Source organism: Petromyzon marinus, chromosome 21 (assembly GCF_048934315.1).
Source record: "Petromyzon marinus isolate PM22_M1 ecotype Great Lakes invasive population chromosome 21, UKy_Petmar_22M1.pri1.0, whole genome shotgun sequence".
Taxonomy (NCBI): Eukaryota; Metazoa; Chordata; class Hyperoartia; order Petromyzontiformes; family Petromyzontidae; genus Petromyzon; species Petromyzon marinus.
In genome coordinates, this window is record NC_133687.1 from 10,615,358 (window position 1) to 10,635,735 (window position 20,378).

Below are 20,378 nucleotides of genomic sequence, written 5' to 3' on the forward strand. Positions count from 1 at the left end.
ATGTTTTAACAAGCAGTGGAATATATATTCTTGGGTCTTTCGGTAAAGTCACGTTGAAGGGAAACAATAAAATAATAAAATGTTATTGCTTAATATATATTTTATTATTTTATTATTTCCCTTCAACGTGACTTTACCGAAAGAACCAAGAATATGAATCACTGCAGTCACGAAAGCTTTAAATCAAAAGCAGTGGAATGTTTTTTTTTCTTATATATAACATTAATTTTGCGTTTAATGAGAAGCTGAATTTGAATCATGGACAAGACCACTGGGTTTGAACCGAGGAAGTTGATGGCTCAAGGCCTCCACTAAATACCTCACGAGTACTCCTCATTACAAACCGTGTTCGCCATGACATCACACGCCAACCCCTGGTGCGCGTGCCGGCCTAACATCTCAGTGGTGAGATGTTAACTCCCACGCCTGGTATGCAGGAAGTCGTGGGCTCGATAGCGGCCCTGACGCCTATTGTATATTTAGAGTTTGCGCGTCTCTCCCCGTCTCTCTCTTCTGCCCGTGGCCGCGTGGATTTTTCCGGGGTCCTCCGGATGTTCCTGTCCACATTTAGAAACGTGCGTTCAGAGTATTCGGCTGCTACAAATATCCACGTAATGATAAGCCACTTCGTTGAGCTATCACTTGTGAGAGCCAGGTCGCTTCTGATAAAGAGCTGTATAACTCAGTGGGGCCTTACCTGGTAAAATAAAATAAAAATGTTAATACAGGGACTACTCTACTTACGAACGAGTTCGTTTCCAGAGATCTGTTCGTAAATCGATTTGTTCCTAAGTCCAACTTGACTCCATTCGATTCCAAACATGTTGTACGGCATGTACACTAAACAGGGGGACTGCCTTTAAAAGTTGTATAATCTCCTGCAGATGTAGATGCCACTGGTTCTTCATGTTCTGCAGATCTAGATGCCACTGGTTCTTCATGTTCTGCAGATGTAGATGGCACTGGTTCTTCATGTTCTGCAGATGTAGATGCCACTGAATCTTCATCTAGCTTCTATATAACATAGGGACAGGTTTGTTCGTATCTCTGAAAGTTGGTAAGTCGAATGGTCGTAAGTATATGAGTCCTTGTGGTTCTACAGCACTTGCCCCAACCGCTTGCTAAAGTCTATACAGGCCGGCTCAGCCTCAAATGAGTACCTGGTGCAGTGTGTAAACATCGTCACTGGGGAGACAAAGGCGGCCCGGTGTGGTGCTGGCCACCCACCCCCTCGTGTGCCGTTCTGGCCTTCATAGCACTTGTCTCAACAGTCTGTTAAGGCTATACCGGGGATCTTTGTCTTTGCACAAGTGTGCGAAATCGGAGGCGTTATCCTGCTTCCTGCGCCGCACCACCGCACACAGCGGGATGGGCGAGGGTTGGCCGCGTGGCCTCGTGACACCGGGGATCTTTCAATTTCAACGACAACAACAACAACAACCAAACAAAAGTGAACAATCCATAACGGAGGTTTTTGTTTGGTGAGATCGCGTCAATGTCGATGTGTCGTGACTCCCCGCCACCACCCGAAGCACAGCCAATTGGGTACGGGTTTGTCACGTAAACACAAAAACGTGGCCAATTGGGTACCAGTCTCAGCACCACACCGGTTGTTGTGTGTGGGCCGAGTAAACCCACGACTACATTTACAATTCGAGTACCGTGACTTTTCACAAGTATTTTTTTATTGAAAGCTTTCGTGACTGCAGGGATTCATATTCTTGGTTCTTTCGGTAAAGTCACGTAGAAGGGAAACAAGAAAATAATAAAAATATTAAACAATACAATTCTAAATTTTTCTTGCTGTGGTTTTCACACCTGATGATGATTGCTTGTGTTGCAGTCGAAACGTCGTGAGAATTGTATTGTTTTATTATTTTATTGTTTCCCTTCTACGTGACTTTACCGAAAGGACCAAGAATATGTTTCACAAGTAATTAGAGAAGAAAGCGAGATGGGAGGTGGTGGTGGGGGCGCTCTCAAGTCGGGGCCCAGTGACAACAAAGGCTCCAGGGGTGATTTGTATGAATTATTTGAAGCATATTTAGCCGCATGTTCCAACAAAGGGACTCGGCAAACCTTACAGAAAAGAAATCGCACTCGAGTACGTGTGTGACAAGTGCAGCGTGCACATTGAGCTCGCGACAAAGGGGGTAGGTGGGTGGTCATGAAGAATCACGCATGGTCACACTGCCCCAAGTACTCATTAAAAGGCTTCGTTGACCTAGGCGTGGCCGTGAGTGGGAATCGAACTCGGGTCGTTGTGATCGTAATGCGGCGCGCTCACCGATGCGCAACTGGACCTACAGACACGTGCACACACACATGTGCACACACGCACACACATGCACACACAACAACAACAACAACCGCCATTCGCCACTAAGTGGCGGTGACGTCACCACGACGCTTGTGCCAGGCCATGTGGACCTTGAGGCCACGTGAAGTGTCGAACGCCCGTGGGCAGGAGGTCACGGGGGAGACCCAGGTGACTGGCTGGTGCACCACCTGTGCCCCCTACTGTGCCAACCTGCTGTGCTTTAGCCAGCCGGCGCTCCGCTCGTTGTTGTGAGCGTCGCTCCTCCGCCCTCCGTTGTTGTTGGAGGGCGACTGCCTCCAACTGCCCAGTAGCGTCCTTCACGAGCCTCCTCCACAGAGGCCGATCTTGACACCGCCGGTACCAGTTATCGGCAAGTCCACTCAGCTCCACGTCCTCCTGTACCACATCACTCTATCTCTTCTCTAGCCCATGCCGCGCCCGTTTAGCCCCCTCGATCCGGCCGAACAAAAGCTGTTTCGACATGCGGTGGGTGGGCATGCGGGCTACATGACCCAGCCAACGCAGCCTTGCCTGCCGGAGGAGCTCACCGATGGGACCTTGCCCAGATCTTTCAAGGATTTGTGAGCTCCTCACACAATCCAGCCTGGTTAAACCCAGGATGTATCGTAGGCAGGCCAGCCTAAATGTTTCTAACCGGCAAAGATGTTCCATTAAGGGAGTCCCCGTTTCGCAAGCGTAGAGAAGGGAGGGAATTACCGTGGTCGAGAAGACCTGAAGCTTAGTGCGGAGCGACAGACCAGGTAGCTTCCACACAGCGTTACGCAACCGATGAAAAGATATTGCCGCTCGACTGATTCGGAGTGAGACCTCTGCTGTTAAACTGGAGCCAGTCACAAGCACACTACCCAGGTATGGGAAACTCTCCACTCCACAACTGCCCCATCACCGATTGGGAGTTGTGCACACACACACAACAAAGATCCCCCATATAGCCTTAACAGACTGTAGGGGCAAGTGCTGTTAGCGAGCACCTATGAAGGCTGGCACGGCACACGAGGGGGCTGGTGGTCAACACCACGCCCGGCCGCCTTTGTCTCCCCAGTGGCGATGTTTACACACCGCAACCAGGTACTCATTTGAGGCTGAGTCAATCGAGGGGAGGCCCAGGACCGGTTCAGATAATCGTCACCCGTGTTGGCCGTGAGCGGGAATCGAACTCAGGTCGCCGGGTTCGTATCGCGGCGCGCTAACCGCTACACCACCGCTCACACATTACATCACGTGCACACAGACACTCACCACACGCGCAGATGCACACATCACACAAGACACGCATCGTGCACACACAACGATCAAACCATGCACTCTCAAATAACTACGGCCCATCAATAATGCACGTGCACAGTTAAGTGTGTGTGTGTCGGGAGTCAATGGGGTTTTTTTTTGGTGTGAATCGCCGCCAGGGTGTGGGAAGACGCCTAACAGCCAACAACAATAACAACGGGAACAAGAGACCCAACCGCCAAGCCGAGGGGGGGGGCCGCCTCGAGGTCCTTTCCAGTAAACATCTGGCGAGACCGACTCAGCTGCTGCTGCTGCTGCTGAGACACCGAACATGAAAACCGGCCCAGAGCTTGCTTGTATTGTTGAACCAATGCTGATGTTGGGCGCGTACGTATGCTGAACTTCTTGCGCGCCGTACGTAGCCAACCGTGCTAATGGGAGGTGCGGTGGGAGAACACTCCCAGAAAACACTATGCAGCCGATGGGAGGCGTAAAACAATATACAGACAGTCCCCGGGTTGCGGACGACCCGACTTGCGGAAATCCGACCTTACGGAAATGCTCCCGTATATATATACTGTACTAGCTGTACTACCCGGCTTCGCCCGGGACTTGGATTCACCACGCCCGCCGCCTTTGTCTCCCCGGTGGCGATGTTCACACAGCAGAACAGTAAGTTGTTTGAGGCTGAGTCGACCTAGGGGAGGCCCAGGGACCGGTAAAAATAATCGTCACCGGTGGTGGCCTTGAGCGGGAATCAAACTCGGATCGCCGGGTTCGTAGCACGGCGCGCTAACCGCTACACTACAATGCGTTACGCTTCCACATGCGCATTATTGAGCTCCCCTCCCCTAAAAAAATAAACTAAAGTGTATTTTTATAATTTTTGCATGATGTACAGTCTGGAAAGTATCCACATGGCAAATTTCCAGTTTGTTGCATGTCGGGAAGTATGCTAAACATTTTGAACAGACGCACATATTCACAACTTTGCCTTTTATATAAATGAAGCAATTGGCGGGACCCCGGGGTCCCATCACTGCCCCGGGGTGGGAAAAACCGCGTAGCGACACGAGTCTTGTTGCCTTACCGACAACAAAACTAGTGGTCAATCGATTGGCCCTCGTCGAGAGCTACTCGGGGCACTAAGTTTCGTAAAAAGTTGAAAAATTAGATAAACACTAAATTTTGATTTAAAGCTTTCGTGACTGCAGTAATTCATATTCTTAGCTCTTTCGGTAAAGTCACGTTGAAGGGAAACAATAAAACAATAAAATATATATAAAACAATAAAAATTCTCACGACATTTCGACCATAACACAAACGGTCGTCATCAGGTGTGTCGGTTTGCATTGATGCATTGATGCAAACCGACACACCTGATGATGCATTGATGCAAACCCACACACCTGATGACGACCGTTTGTGTTATGGTCGAAGCGTCGTGAGAATTTTTATTGTTTTATATATATTTATTATTTTATTGTTTCCCTTCAACGTGACCTTACCGAAAGAGCTAAGAATATGAATATTACATAAACACGTTAAATTCACTGCCTGGGGGGCGGGGCTCGCCTTGGCAAAGAAGCTGAGGATCGACGGCTGACCGGAGGACGTTGTCTCCTCGCGCGACTGCGGTGGACGCCCCCCGGGGCTTGCGTTTGGCCGGTGGGGTGGCGCCCATCGTGTTGATCGCCGCCTGCTGGCGCTTGTTGGCGCGAGTCTGGGCGGGCGGCGCGTTGCTGTCGGGATCACGAGTGGGCGGACTGAAAAATAATAATTATTGTTGACCTGATTTTTGCGGGACCCCGGGGTCCCGGCAAATGATTCATTTGTAGAGATGTAAAAAAATACAATACGCGAAAATATTTGCGTTCGTTACGTAAGTGCAACTTGTGCAGCGCGATGAGGTTGCAGATGAACACCGTGGAATACGATTCACAAGGATTAAGGTAAATGGAATTTATCGTTGGTTTTGGGGGGAAATTGTTCAGTTTCCGACATGAAAAGTTCGGGTTACGGATCGTTCTCGGGAACCTAACCCTTCCGTAAACCGGGGACTGTCTGTACACTCTATATGGTCGTATTGGCAGTACACCTGTGCAGCAAACACATCGGTCTTCATAAAAGTCTAAGAATTAACATTTGAATCAGCAAATCTGTTTATCAGTCTTTAATTGATAATAGGGAGTTTTGGGTTAGATCGCATGAATACAAATGTGTCGTTAAACCCGCCACCACCCGACACAACCAATTATTAAGGTTTGTCACGTGAACAAAACGTGGCAATTCGTTACTAGTACAGCACACCGGTGTGTTGGAGAGTAAACCCAGAATATGTACAATTCGAGAGAGCTTTTTGGAGGCCTCCCTAAAGGTGAAATAGTTTTAGTGGGTGATCTAAATTGGAATTGGCTAAACCCGCCGGCCGTGGCCACAAATTTTGCAGATGAATTTAATCTGTTTCAATTAATAAATGTCCCCACAAGACCCAACCTAAAAAATCCGGGACAGTCATCTCTGCTTGACGTCCTATTGACAAATGCCCCTCACAATTTCACACTGACTGGTGTTCTGGGTAATAACCTTAGTGATCACTCCTTCATTTTTGGGGTGAGATCATCAGCCAGACCCAAAGCCCCCCCTAAATTGGTTGAGAAGCACTCTATGAGACACTTCAGCACTCAGGCATTTACTAATTATGTGCTTCACTCGGATATTGACAAGGTCTGTGATATCCCCAACCTGACTACGGCTTGGGAGACCTTCAGGTACACGTTTCTCCAAATTCTTAACAAACATGGTTAGATTTAAAACTAAAGGCAACTACCCACCATGGTTTGATCCTTTGATTACAAAGCTCATGAAAACTAGGGACAAGGCTTGGGAATGTGCTCAGAAAAGTAATTTGGTCAATGACTGGCTAGAATACAGGATTTTAAGGAATAGATGTGTAAAAAAAATACGGCATGCAAAAAAATGCCTACTTTTCCTCCACTCTCCTGGAATCACATGGAAATGCCAGAATTTTCTGGAAAATAATCAAATGTATCGAAAAGGCATCCAAAATAGACAATCTGCCCGTTGAGCTTAACCGAAATGAGGAATATTTTTCAGATCCCAAAAAAATAGTTGACAATTTTAACCTTCATTTTTCTGAAGCTGGTAATCTTTTGATAATGTATTGGGAGTCACCCCTGCTCATGCAAATTCCTACACGCCTGTCCAAACATTAAACGAATTTAGTTTCCAGCCAATCCACGAAAGTAATGTTCTGAAACAACTGTCCTACCTCAAAGGGTCCTCCTCTACCGGAGCAGATAGTATTCCCGTCTTTGCTCTACTAACTGTTGGTCACTTAATATACGAAACTATAGCCCATATTTTCAACCTGTCCATCAAAGAAGCATCAGTTCCTCTAGAATGTAAACATTCCTATGTCCGTCCACTTCACAAAGGGGGCCCTAAAGATGATCCAAATAACTACCGACCTGTCTCAATTTTGTCCCCGTTGATGAAAATTTTTGAAAAATTATTGACCTACCAAATTAGCAGTTTCCTGTCCGCCAACAATCTACTACATCTATAACAATCTGGGTTCCGAAAAAAATACAGCACCACATCTGCTGCATTAGACTCTCTGAATCACATTTACAGTAGCCTTGATAATAAGCAGTACTGTACCTGTCTTTTTCTAGACCTGTCCAAAGCTTTTGAAACAGTAGACCACAACACCCTGCTTAGTAAACTAAGTTGCCTCGGTTTTTCTGAAAACGCAGTCAAATGGTTACAAAATTACCTCTTTTCTCGCACCCAAACTGTATTCACAGATGGTTGGAGGTCAAACAGTGTTAAGATAACAAAAGGGGTTCCACAGGGTTCCATCCTCGGCCCCCTTTTGTTCTCTCTTTATGTCAATGATTTTGCAGATGACACGATACTGATTACTGCTGGGCGCTGTCCGGATGACGTGATTGCTAAGCTACAGGGTGATTTCAACAAACTACAACATCAGCTAGTTGCTCTTAAACTAGTCCTGAATACCTCCAAAACCAAGGTGCTATGCTTCTCACCAGGAGTAAAGCTGGAAGTTATTTTTCCCCAATTACATTCCTTAAATAATTATCAAATAGAGCAAGTCAAGATCTTGGGGTCATCCTGGATTTAAAACTGAATTTTGAAGATCACATTGATTATATTGGAAAAAAGGCAAAAATAAAAATTGTTTTTCTGTATCGACACAAGCACTGCTTCCCCCCAATGTTCCGTTTGGAATTGATGAAAGCTACCATACTGCCTCTACTTGACTACTGTGACATCATGTATAAATCAGCCCCAAGTACTGTACTGAAGAAGCTTGATTCCATCTATCACTCGGCCTTAAGATTTACATTGAATTGCCCATATAGGACTCACCACTGTGATCTCTACATTGGGTCAAACTTAACACCTCTTAATGTTCGACGGCTTGTGCACCAGATCTTATTTATTCACGATGCACTTACAAAAAAATCCGCAGACTACCTGCTGGATCTCCTCTCTGTTTCAAAGAACAAATTTGACCTCAGGTCTTCGCTCATTTACCAGCTTCACATTCCCTATTGCCGTACAAAAACTGGAGGAAGGGCCTTTACTATTGATGCCCCCAGGGTCTGGAATGCTATTGCCAATAAACTGCAACTTGAATCGCTACCAATGAGATCTTCTCTCAAAACTGCTCTAGAGGAGTTGTACACCCCTAGCTACTACTGCTATTCATTGGCGTAAAATAAAATAAAATGTTTCGCTCCGGATGACGCTGCAAAGTATTATCTGAATTTTGATTTAGCGTGCTGATCTTGAAGGTGCATTGAAAAATGTGATACTCCGACTGATGCTTCTGTTGTTGTGGAGTAACTCATGCAGCCAGCTATGGCTCTAGGATTTGGTGTTACATGTTATTTATGTAGTTTATTGTAAAAATTCGGTCACAGTCCCTGTGATCACTGTTACGTTGCAATTATGGCTTTATTTTTTGGTGATTTTGAAAAGTTTTTTGGTTTGGACATGTTTGTTTTGTTGTAGTATGGAGTTAGACTGATGGCCTTAATCTAAGTTTTCTTGTGGTTGTTGTTTGACTTGCATCCCACTGGGATTTTTGCACACAGCGTTGGTGTACGATGCTTTTTTCAGGAATATTTTGCCGGTTTTTTTCCTGGATTTTCTGTTTGCACAGTCACACATAGTCACTTTAAGATGTTTTCTTGTTCGTGTTTTTGTTTTATGTTTGTTGTGGTTGCACCCGATTCAAGAGTCGAATGGCTCACAGGGCTATACCAAAATAAACAAATAAACTGAAACTGAAACATCCAGAGCTGTGGAGTAATCCTCCTGTTTCTGTCTTAAATAGAGCGATAAATGTGATGTCGTCCCTTGTGAGCCAATCAGGTATGAAGACCAGAGAGGAGGGTGGGTGGGGGGGTGTTAATGAATACATATAAATTACAATGGATATCCATTACAGGTTGAGTTATTCATAGGGTAATCAACATACTTTATGCATGCACACCATGCCGTGTTTGGTTGAAACAAATCGCAATACCCGTTATTGTCTGCTCACAGTTTATCACCATCGCCGTATGGTGACCTGTATATGCATACAGTTAAACAGTGTATTACAGTACTTGATCATTGGCTTCCAAGCAGCACTAAGACTGTAGCTTTCAGAACGGTTACAATTATTTTGGATTTCCTCAATTTCGGTAGATGATCTAATTAGTCTTAGCCAGTAGTAACTAGTTTTGCACAGAACTTCCAACATTATCAAAATAAATTGAGTGTCCTTGTTGGCACACGTATTCTGCCACTGCCATCAGTTGGGAGTATTTAATATTCCTTTTGTGTTCTTTTAGTCTCATGCCGATCATTAATCTTGTTTAACTAACATAGCATTTGCCACAGGAGAAATTAATCCGGTACACACCTTCTGTTGATAGCTTCGGCAATACATCTTGAGTACCAGATATTAGTTTTTGTATTTGATATCCCGTGCCAAATCTCACTCGGATGTTTTGTTTTTCCCTCCCCGGCCACAATCCGCGCAGTATGTGGCATACATCTCGCTTTTCTTCATCCTCGTCTCCATTACCACATTCTGCCTGGAGACCCACGAAGCCTTCAACGTCCCCCGGAGCCCCCAGCCCGGCGAGCCCTCGTCCGGCCACGGCCACGGCGGCGGTGGGGGACGCAGCGGAGACCCGGACGCCGATCGGCCGTCGTATGCCAACGCTAGCGGCACTACCGTCGTGCCACTGTCACCGATGCCCACCGAGTCGACGGAATACGAGACGGCGCCAGCGCTCATGTACATCGAGGGCATGTGCGTCGTGTGGTTCACCATCGAGTTCATGGTGCGCATCCTCACAAGCCCCAACAAGCGGGAGTTCATGAAGAACAAGCTGAACATCATCGACCTCATCGCCATCCTGCCCTTCTACCTGGAGGTGGGGCTGTCCAACTTGAAGTCCAAGGGGGCGCGCGAGGTGTTGGGGTTCCTGCGGTAAGCAGCTCCACGTTTTGTTTCTTCGTTTTGGCTTTTAGAAAGGATGTTATTTGCTGCTCTTGTTTACCCAGGAAAGCCTCACCGGGTCTCAGGACTCCTTTTTCAGGAGGGTCCTGCAAAGTTTTTGCAGCAAGGGGGCACGATGCTGCTGCTGTATGTGTGTTCCCAGCTGAGTAATTTGCAGGTAGCTTTTCAGCATGGGGATGTTTGGCCATTGCCAGCCATGGGACGAAACCAAAGGACCCAGAAAAAAACTCATGCGGGCGAAACGGAGGGATAACGAGCATCCACCACACAGAGGCACCCGGGTCGGGAATCGAACTCAGGGCTCCTTGCTATGAGGCATGAGCGTGTTACCGCTACGCCACCCTGCTTTTGGAAAGCTGAACTTGATGATTGATCAGAGGGGTGGGACACGTTGCCGGGAGGTTGGCCAATGGTCAAGACTAACAACGGAGCGGCAGCCAAGGGAATGGAACGCTTCTCCGAGGGCATCCACCGAGGAGATGCAGCGATTCTTGGAGTGCGGGATCATGACAGGTGGAGGCTTTGTGGGGGTAGGGGGGGGGGGGGCGAGCCATTCATCCAGCAGTGGATCGATCACGGCTGAATGTGGCGATCTTTTTTTTCCGCCCAGGGTGGTGAGGTTTGTGCGGATCCTGCGGATCTTCAAGCTGACGCGCCACTTCGTCGGCCTCCGCGTGCTGGGCCACACGCTCAAGGCGAGCACCAACGAGTTCCTGTTGCTCATCATCTTCCTAGCCCTCGGCGTGCTCATCTTCGCCACCATGATCTACTATGCCGAGCGCCTCGGCGCCAAGCCCGGCATCGATGAGGACAAGACACACTTCACGGTGAGCACCGATCGTAAGCAGCGACGTTAACCGGTTGTGGGGGGGGTGGGGGGGTTTGAGTAGCAGACAACTCTCGTATCAGTTGTCGCATAATATGGCCGCCATGACATCATCACTCCATGCGCTTCAGCCGGTCTGTGGCTGAGGCTATGTATACGTTTTTAGTTCGAAACGTAGGTTTTCACACGTCATATTTTGGTTCGTAAATATTTCTTTGGTTTAGGCCAAGTAATGATCCGGTCAAATGTAGATAATTGAATGCATTTGGCTGTGTCGAGTGGTGTCGGGTATTATGCCAGAAATTTATCCAGACCATTACACGGTCAAACCAATAAAGCAAATAAGGAATATTTTTGGTTGTTTTTGATTCTATGAATGTTAATGTTATAAATATTATGATTGTTATTATCGACGTACAAGGGGTCCTGATCACCCCTAAGTTATGTCCTGAATTTACGATGCTTTATTGTCTTAACTACATGTATGGAATTGACGTTAAGACAAGTCTCAATTTTTGCAATGGCTAGAATTGCATAAGATGTTCTGTACTTCCTGTAATTACTTCCCATCATAGCGAGCATTATGAAATTGCAAAGTCCACTGAGCCCACCATCTTTCTGTAGTGGATAAATTAAGTACCGCTTTGTGAGACGTCATCAGTGTTGTGCTATAGAGCTGGTTCTCTCTTCATGATGAGAATGTGGAATGTCCACAAATGGCCACACATATCCTATGCCTATCCTCACCCTATTCTGACAATAAACCCAACCTTAAATTTCGATTCAAAGCTTTCGTGACTGCAGGGATTCATCTTCTTGGTTCTTTTGGTAAAGTCACGCTGAATGGGGATCAAATAATAAAAAAGAAATATAAATTCTCACGACGTTTCGGAGGCAACACAAGCTTCCGTCTTCAGGTGGAACAGTCACAGCAAGATCGCTGATCAAGTGGGGAGGCTCTGAGAGCCTCGAGCTTAAATACAGGTGAAGGGGGGGAGGAGTCAAGTGGGGGACATTGATGGGGTGTGGGGCTAAGTTAATCATTATTTTGTTCTGTTGATGGTGCGGTACGTCCGGTGGGCCACTGCACGGGGGCAGTAGGAAAATTTTTGAGTTATACAATGCGTTACTGTGCACTACCCTATACTTTAGACTATAAAAAATATTAGACTTGTAATATTACACTATGTCTTATTCTGTCAACCCTAATGTATGACACACTGCTGTATATTCACTATATCCCACCTTTGAATTATACAATGCGTTACTGTGCACTACCCTATACTTTAGACTATAAAATACCAGACTTGTAATATTACACTATGTCTTATTCTGTCAACCCTAATGTATGACACACTGCTGTATATTCATTATGCAATTACGATACTATATATTGCCTTATGAATTATGTTAAACATTATGATGCTGTACTATTTATTATTATTATACTACATGTTATAAACCATACCATTGACTGTGGTGTGAAAGATATCAAGAGGCATTGCTAGCGAATGGATTGCGGTCTGAAGGTCACCGTAAAATACAATCAATTAAGAACTGAAATGGTTTATAACATCTTTCCAATGGTTACTAAGCCAGAATCCATCTTCTCGGTTGAAATTGTCTCTGTGTTTGTATATGTGGATGGCCTCATGAACGAATCTCTCATGGTAGCCGGATGGCTTGCAAAGAACCTCCGTCTTGGAGAAGTCAATGTCATGTGAGCCCACTGAATTATAACAGTGATCTGCCACGGCTGAGGAGTTACTTCTACCGTGTTTCAAGTCTGCTTTATGTTCGCGGATGCGGTCTGAGATATGTCGTTTGGTTTCTCGAATGTAGCTGCTACCACAGAGGCAACTTAGTTTGTAAACACCCGGGTACTGTATATCTGGAACCGCATCTTTTACAGACGGAACCAGATCACGGATTTTATGTACTGTGTTGAAACGGATCTTTGCAAGCCATCCGGCTACCATGAGAGATTCGTTCATGAGGCCATCCACGTATACAAACACAGAGACAATTTCAACAGAGAAGATGGATTCTGGCTTAGTAACCATTGGAAAGATGTTATAAACCATTTCAGTTCTTAATTGATTGTATTTTACGGTGACCTTCAGACCGCAGTCCATTCGCGAGCACTGCCTCTCGATATCTTTCACACCACAGTCAATGGTATGGTTTATAACATGTAGTATAATAATAAATAGTACAGCATCGTAATGTTTAACATAATTCATAAGGCAATATACAGTATCGTAATTGCATAATGAATATACAGCAGTGTGTCATACATTAGGGTTGACAGAATAAGACATAGTGTAATATTACAAGTCTAATATATTTTTTATAGTCTAAAGTATAGGGTAGTGCACAGTAACGCATTGTATAACTCAAAAATTTTCCTACTGCCCCCGTGAGTGGCCCACCGGACGTACCGCACCATCAACAGAACAAAATAATGATTAACTTAGCCCCACACCCCATCAATGTCCCCCACTTGACTCCTCCCCCCCCCTTCACCTGTATTTAAGCTCGAGGCTCTCAGAGCCTCCCCACTTGATCAGCGATCTTGCTGTGACTGTCCCACCTGAAGACGGAAGCTTGTGTTGCCTCCGAAACGTCGTGAGAATTTTTATTTTATTTTTATTATTTTATCCCCATTCTACGTGACTTTACCAAAAGAACCAAGAAGATAAATCCAACCTTACCATCTCCTTACCCAAACTATATCCTAACTCTAACCTAACCATAAACCCAACCTAACACTATCTCTATCCAAATCCTAACCTTACCCTAACCCTATCGCGATCCTAATCGTATCCCTAAAGCCAACGTAACCTTATCTCTATCCCGACTCTAACCTTACTTTAACGTTATCTCTCACCTAACCATAACCCCAGCCAAACCTTATCCCTTTCAATCTCTTACCCTATCCTGAATAATAACCCTTGACCCCAACCCCCTAAACCCACACCCCCTACCCCGCACACGCACACACACAGAGCATCCCCATCGGCTTCTGGTGGGCCGTGGTGACGATGACGACGCTGGGCTACGGTGACATGTACCCCAAGACATGGTCGGGCATGCTGGTGGGAGCGCTGTGTGCGCTCTCGGGCGTGCTCACCATCGCTATGCCGGTGCCCGTCATCGTCAACAACTTCGGCATGTACTACTCGCTGGCCATGGCCAAGCAGAAGCTGCCCAAGAAGAAGAACAGCTACATGCCCAAGGTGGCAGCTGCCATGGGGGTGGGGCCGGCCGCGATCGCGATTGCGGCACCGCACCAGTTCCGGCAGCCGCCCCCCTCCACGCCGACGCCGCCACCGCCGTCGGCTTCGCCCTCTCAGCTTCTGCAGCGCAGGAACTCGGCGCAGAAGAAGGAGTGCGTGACACCCGCCCGCAGGCGCGCCGTGGCCTCCATAGTGGCGGCCGTGAGCGGTAGCGGCGGGCGGGCCGGGACGAGCCTCGAGGGGGTGGTGCCGCTGGCCGGGCGGCCGCACAGCTGCGGTGGGTGCGGCGGCGGTCATGCCGGCGGTGGTAGCGGTGCTGGAGGAGCGGGTGGGGGTGTTTGGGCCAGCGTGGTGGATGTGGTGGATGTGGAGCATTTGCCCGGTGAGTGACCGAGGGCCGGTCCCCACAGTTGCCGCACTTGTTCACTCGAAGCCTACGGTAGGCCTTGGAACGTGACGGTCAGAGGCAGGTCGAGTAACTTCCCAAGGCGGGGAAGTTCCTGAAATTTCAAGCTGTTTTTCTACGGCCCTACGTGAATACGATAAGCACTCAATGCATTTTGTCTCCTTGTAAGTATCAATACGTACATATGCACCTGAATTGTTTGTCCGTCGTGATCTTGTGCAGACCCGAAGCAGAACGGGGAGGCCGGAGCACTGCTGGTGTGCACCGAGGTGGCCGGCCTGGCCGCCCACGACGCTCTGGGGGAAGAGCTCGCTGACATGGAGGCGGGGCTCGCGGAGAGGGGAGCGGGGCGATTGGGACGAGGGACGGGCCCCACAGATGACGGACAGCGGCGAGACAGCCAACCGGAGGAGACAAGACTTCTGCTGTCTCCTGCCGATGGGGACCTCCACAAAGGTACGTTACCGATTGTAATAATTCACATTTTATAAGGGCGCAGCAGACCCAACAAAGGACTTCAAAGCACCGTAGAGAAGAAAAAGAAACTCCTCCAGTGTGTCTAACATATCGTAGGAAATGAGTCGTTTTTTTTGTTTCTTTCTAAATGGGAGAATCTCAGCAGTCCGGCGCATTTCTTCAGGCAGAGAGAATTCCAAATCTTGAGCGCCAAGGACCAACAAAGGCCCGAGCTCCGAAACACTTTTTCCAAAAGCGCGGCTGGCAGAGGGGCACGGTCCCCGCGTGAGGACAAGCGCATCATCATTTAATGAGCCATGCATGATCCACTGCTGGATGATGACGGCCTCCCCAAAAGCCACCGCCTCATCTCACGGTGCTGCGACGTAGCAAACAACGCGGGCGCCTGCTCGTGAACAAAATTCCTCCAGATACTTTTTTGAAGTCGCTTTTGTCACTTTCACAAAGTTGATCCCGCCTCTGCTGTTGATGTCAAGCCATGAGACCTAGTGTTCATTCGAATTGCAGAGGTGGCAATGAAATGCTGTGAAAGAACAGGATGATTATTTGATACACCACTAGAAGAATAGGGATTATAGAGAAAAGGGCATTTTCTTTTACAGACACTGGGTATGTTGAACTTCGTTCGCACCATACGTAGCCAACCGTGCTAATCGTTGGTGCAGGGGCACAACAACAACAAACTAAACAGCAAAAAGCAGTTCCAAAGAAATTTGTTTTAAATCTAGATTTAAAAATGGATACCTCGGAAGGAAAAACGTTCCAGCCGCCTCCCACCAATCTAAATAAAAATACAATTCCAAATGTGACCCGTGCTCACTTTGCCTCGATCTTTCCTGGCCGTGACCACTATCGAGGGCACAGTGTGGTCATCGATAATTGATGACATGAAAGTTTTTGGTAGCGCTCCGGCATTGTTTTCCTTGGTTCCACTGCGTGATCCTCGTTTTCGTCAACTTCGACATGACTCGTCCCCAGTCCCATCAGCCACGTGCACACAACACGAGGACTTTCTGAGGGGGTGACGAGGTTCCAAAACTGCATCCGTTTATTCATACGGCTCCCAGCACACAGGTACACCAACGGAACTGTGATATCAACGTGTTGGCGTCACGATTGGCCCTCAATACGGGCCTTCCTCTCTTGAAGATCCCTTATCCAGTGGTCACATGACATTTGGCAATTATGTAAATATATATTTTTAACAATAATCAAAATTCCCTATACTTATCTAAACAATCAGTTATGTTATTATAATCCTATCTATCCTTTATAATACTCTGCTCTTCCTTACCTGACTATGATTAATAATACTACACCTATTCCAGCTATCATTTGTATTGCCTTATTTATCCTGATATAAATTACAATACCTATCCAGACTACGATTTACATTGCTATGCTTATTCTAGCTATCATTTCCTAGACTGTTTATCATATCCATAGTATTCATGACATAGGCCCGTTCCCGACTACGATTTATATTACAAGAATTTTAAACAGTACTATGAGATATTCTTTGGGTCTTACGGTAAAGTCACGGAGATCGGTTAAAATGAATTTAAAAAATAAACAAAAGCAACGACGTTTCGATCGCGACACAAGCGATCGTCATCGGGAGGAGAAAGAGGGGGAAAGCTGCTGAGGCAGACTGTTGTAAAGGTTTAAAATGGGCGTAGCCCAAGGGTCATAAACGAAGTGGGCGGGGCCAGTGATGTTAATGTGAGAGGTTAGCATGTTAATGTGAGATCGCAGAGCCGCCTCCACACGCGGAGGTGGCTGTGTTAATGTGAGAGGTTAGCATGTTAATGTGAGATCGCAGAGCCACCTCCAAGCGCGGAGGTGGCTGTGTTAATGTGAGAGGTTAGCATGTTAATGTGAGATCGCAGAGCCACCTCCACGCGCGGAGGTGGCTGTGTTAATGTGAGAGGTTAGCATGTTAATGTGAGATCGCAGAGCCGCCTCCACACGCGGAGGTGGCTGTGTTAATGTGAGAGGTTAGCATGTTAATGTGAGATCGCAGAGCCACCTCCACGCGCGGAGGTGGCTGTGTTAATGTGAGAGGTTAGCATGTTAATGTGAGATCGCAGAGCCACCTCCACGTCGAGCGCATGGAGGTGACTCTCACATTAACACAGCCACCTCCACGCGTGGAGGTGGCTGTGTTAATGTGAGAGGTTAGAATGTTAATGTGAGATTGCAGAGCCGCCTCCACGTGCGGAGGTGGCTGTGTTAATGTGAGAGGTTAGCATGTTAATGTGAGATCGCAGAGCCACCTCCACGCGCGGAGGTGGCTGTGTTAATGTGAGAGGTTAGCATGTTAATGTGAGATCGCAGAGCCACCTCCACGTCGAGCGCATGGAGGTGACTCTCACATTAACACAGCCACCTCCACGCGTGGAGGTGGCTGTGTTAATGTGAGAGGTTAGAATGTTAATGTGAGATTGCAGAGCCGCCGCCACGTCGAGGTCGGCGCGCGGAGGTGGCTGTGTTGGTGTGAAAATTTATTTTTTTACCTGTTAATGTAAAATCGGACAGCCCAAGCCACGGGGAAAATAAAAAAAAACAGAAGGTGGCAGGATGGGAACATCACAGCCAGTTATGACTTAAACTGGTTGATGACGTCCTTCCAATGATTACTCAGTTTGTACCCATCTTCTCGGTTGAAATTGTGTCTGTGTCTATATATGTGGATGGCTTCATGAACGAATCTTTGTTGATAGCCAGTAGGCTTGCAAAGTACCTTCGTCTTAGAGAAGTCAATTTCGTGTGAGCCCACCGCATTAAAACAATGATCAGCCACAGCAGAAGTATTGGTCCTACCGTGTTTCAAATCTGCCTTATGTTCACGAACACGGTCCGAGACATGTCGCTTAAGTCACGATTTAGTACTATGAGAATCATATAGAGCTTATCTTAACTGAAATCTCTAATACTCTTAATTATTCATCAATTAAGCAATACATAACAATGTCTAACTTATAATATACATTCAGAGCAAGAGTCAGGCTCCACGTAGGCCTCAATAATGGCGGCCAAACATTTAACAATATTAACATTGACAATTATCACTAACTATTTAACTCTATCATATGTGCACACTATCATACTTATCAAACTGTTAACAAATAAGTGTAAGTATATATAAAACCTGTAATATCAATGTGCTGGCATAACGATTGGCCCTCAATACAGGCCTCCCTCTTTTCAGGATCGCTAGGGAATATATCTCACACCATTAATTTTACATATTTTAATTTATCATGAATTAACTACAGTTTCAAGTTCACTAATATCTAATATATTATAAAACGTAAATATGTGCTAATGCTTGTGTAATTATAAAGGATGGCTACGGATTATTTTTTTATAAAAAATGTTTGTGCTAACCCACCTCATCCATTGGTCACGTGACCATGCCTAACGTCCATCTATCCTAAGTCAATCGTGACCCAGCAATATTCGCAAGGTTTACCACCCACTAATTACACCCTCTCAATCACTGTAGTGCTAATATATGCACCATTTATTGGTAACGCAACCACACTGGTTACACAAATCATAATCATCTTTCGTATTTAGATTGCACTGAAATGTCTTGGCAACTCAAATAGCCTCACGGCTCATCTAAAACATTTACAGGGCACGCACAGTTGCAACTTTCCCCGTGCGGCATAAAGTGACCTCAGAGTTAAGAAGATCACGGGGTTGACTCCTGACTCTGGCGCCTCTCTCTGCGTGGAGTTTGTAGCTTCTCTCCCCATGTCCTGCATGGGTTTCCACTGGGTTCTCCGGTTGCCTCCCTTAGCTAAACAAACCCCATGCAAAGTTGTAACTGGCATTGGCAAACAAAAAAATCCTAATGCTGACAGATTGCACTGAAAATAACACTGTTGGGGAATTGCAAACGGCAACATCGCCCCGCTGCCTGTGAAAACTTGGCAGGATCCTCTTGGAAAGAAGAGTCTTCAGACTCGGTGAGGCTTTTCTGGGTAAACAAACGTATAATATTTCGATTTAAAGCTTTCGTGACTGCAATGATTCATCTTCTTTGGTTCTTTCGGTAAAGTCACGTAGAATGAGAATAAAATAATAAATTGATAAAATAACAATAATATTCTCACGACGTTTCGGCCACAACACAAGCGGCCTTCATCAGGTGAAGGGACGAGACTGTCTGGTAGGACAGCGCTGGAGTGAAAGAGCCACGTTCAGATCACGGCCTTTAAGCTGTGTGAGAGGAACAAAGCGCCTTGTCAAAGGAATTTCCTTTGACAAGGCGCTTAAAGGCCGTGATCTGAACGTGGCTCTTTCACTCCAGCGCTGTCCTACCAGACAGTCTCGTCCCTTCACCTGATGAAGGCCGCTTGTGTTGTGGCCGAAACGTCGTGAGAATATTATTGTGTTATTTTATTTTATCAATTTATTATTTTATTCTCATTCTACGTGACTTTATCGAAAGAACCAAAGAAAACGTATAATAATAATGAACAATATTTTTTTTTCTTTTTGCAGAAAATTGCAAAGATGCAGGGTTCCTGTCGAGCTACATCAAACCGGACGGCATCACTCTCACATAAAGCAACTCGTATGTAAAATTCCGCAAATGCAAGACGAAGAAAAGTGTAAAGGAAACGCACAGCAACTGCATCGTTCCTTGGTAACGAGTTGTTCCAGATTCGGCGGCATAAAGCTGTAAAGTTGAGCGTTTTTGAGTGTTTTTTTCTTTCAGCTAGCAGTTGAGCAGTTGTTTTCATGAATCTAGGAGAGAGAGGAAAAAAAACCCTGTGGAAATATTTTTGTTCCAACCTCAGTTTTTTTTGTTGTTAAAAGAGCCCAGCTCACTCTTTGCAAAAATCGAGACTTTCTTTGGCCTCCTGAGTTCTCAGCTGGTTTAATGAACTCAACGAAGTTTATCGTTTTGTCCGCGTAAAATTTATTCAGGAAAATAATAAGGACATTTGAAGTGGGGGGCAGGTGGGGGTGGTGTGGTTGGGGGGGGGGCATGTTTGAGTGTGTGTTGTGAAACCCCCGCGAAAAACTTTTTTGGGAAAAACATCTGAAAGTTAGAAAAAAAGGTGACGTTAATTGTGAAAGTGGCCTCGTGAAAGTGGCCTCTTGAGACAGAAAAATACGTGGCAAGTTCCTTGCTCGGTGGAACCGAGCTGTTCGAGGGGCGCCAAGAATATATGAAAACGTACGAAATGTAAGAGAAATGTTCCAAATAATATTTTGAGAAAATGTACTTGATATCATCTCGAGTAGCGTTCTTTGTGGGTTTTATACGCGTGCAGTG

General features: G+C 46.2%; 1 protein-coding gene across 2 annotated transcripts in view; it reads left to right on the forward strand.

Moving 5' to 3' along the window:
* LOC116944629 (voltage-gated potassium channel KCNC1) overlaps positions 1–20,048 on the forward strand; it is a 76,850-nt gene extending 56,802 nt beyond the window's left edge. For both annotated transcript variants that reach the window (XM_032958363.2, XM_032958364.2), the window contains exons 3-7: positions 9,650–10,104; positions 10,745–10,961; positions 13,969–14,581; positions 14,828–15,061; positions 19,598–20,048. In XM_032958363.2, coding sequence (XP_032814254.2) covers positions 9,650–10,104; positions 10,745–10,961; positions 13,969–14,581; positions 14,828–15,061; positions 19,598–19,662 — 1,584 coding nt within the window. In that variant the 3' untranslated portion in view covers positions 19,663–20,048. The remainder of the gene's footprint in view (positions 1–9,649; positions 10,105–10,744; positions 10,962–13,968; positions 14,582–14,827; positions 15,062–19,597) is intronic.
* Positions 20,049–20,378: the final 330 nt, after the last annotated feature.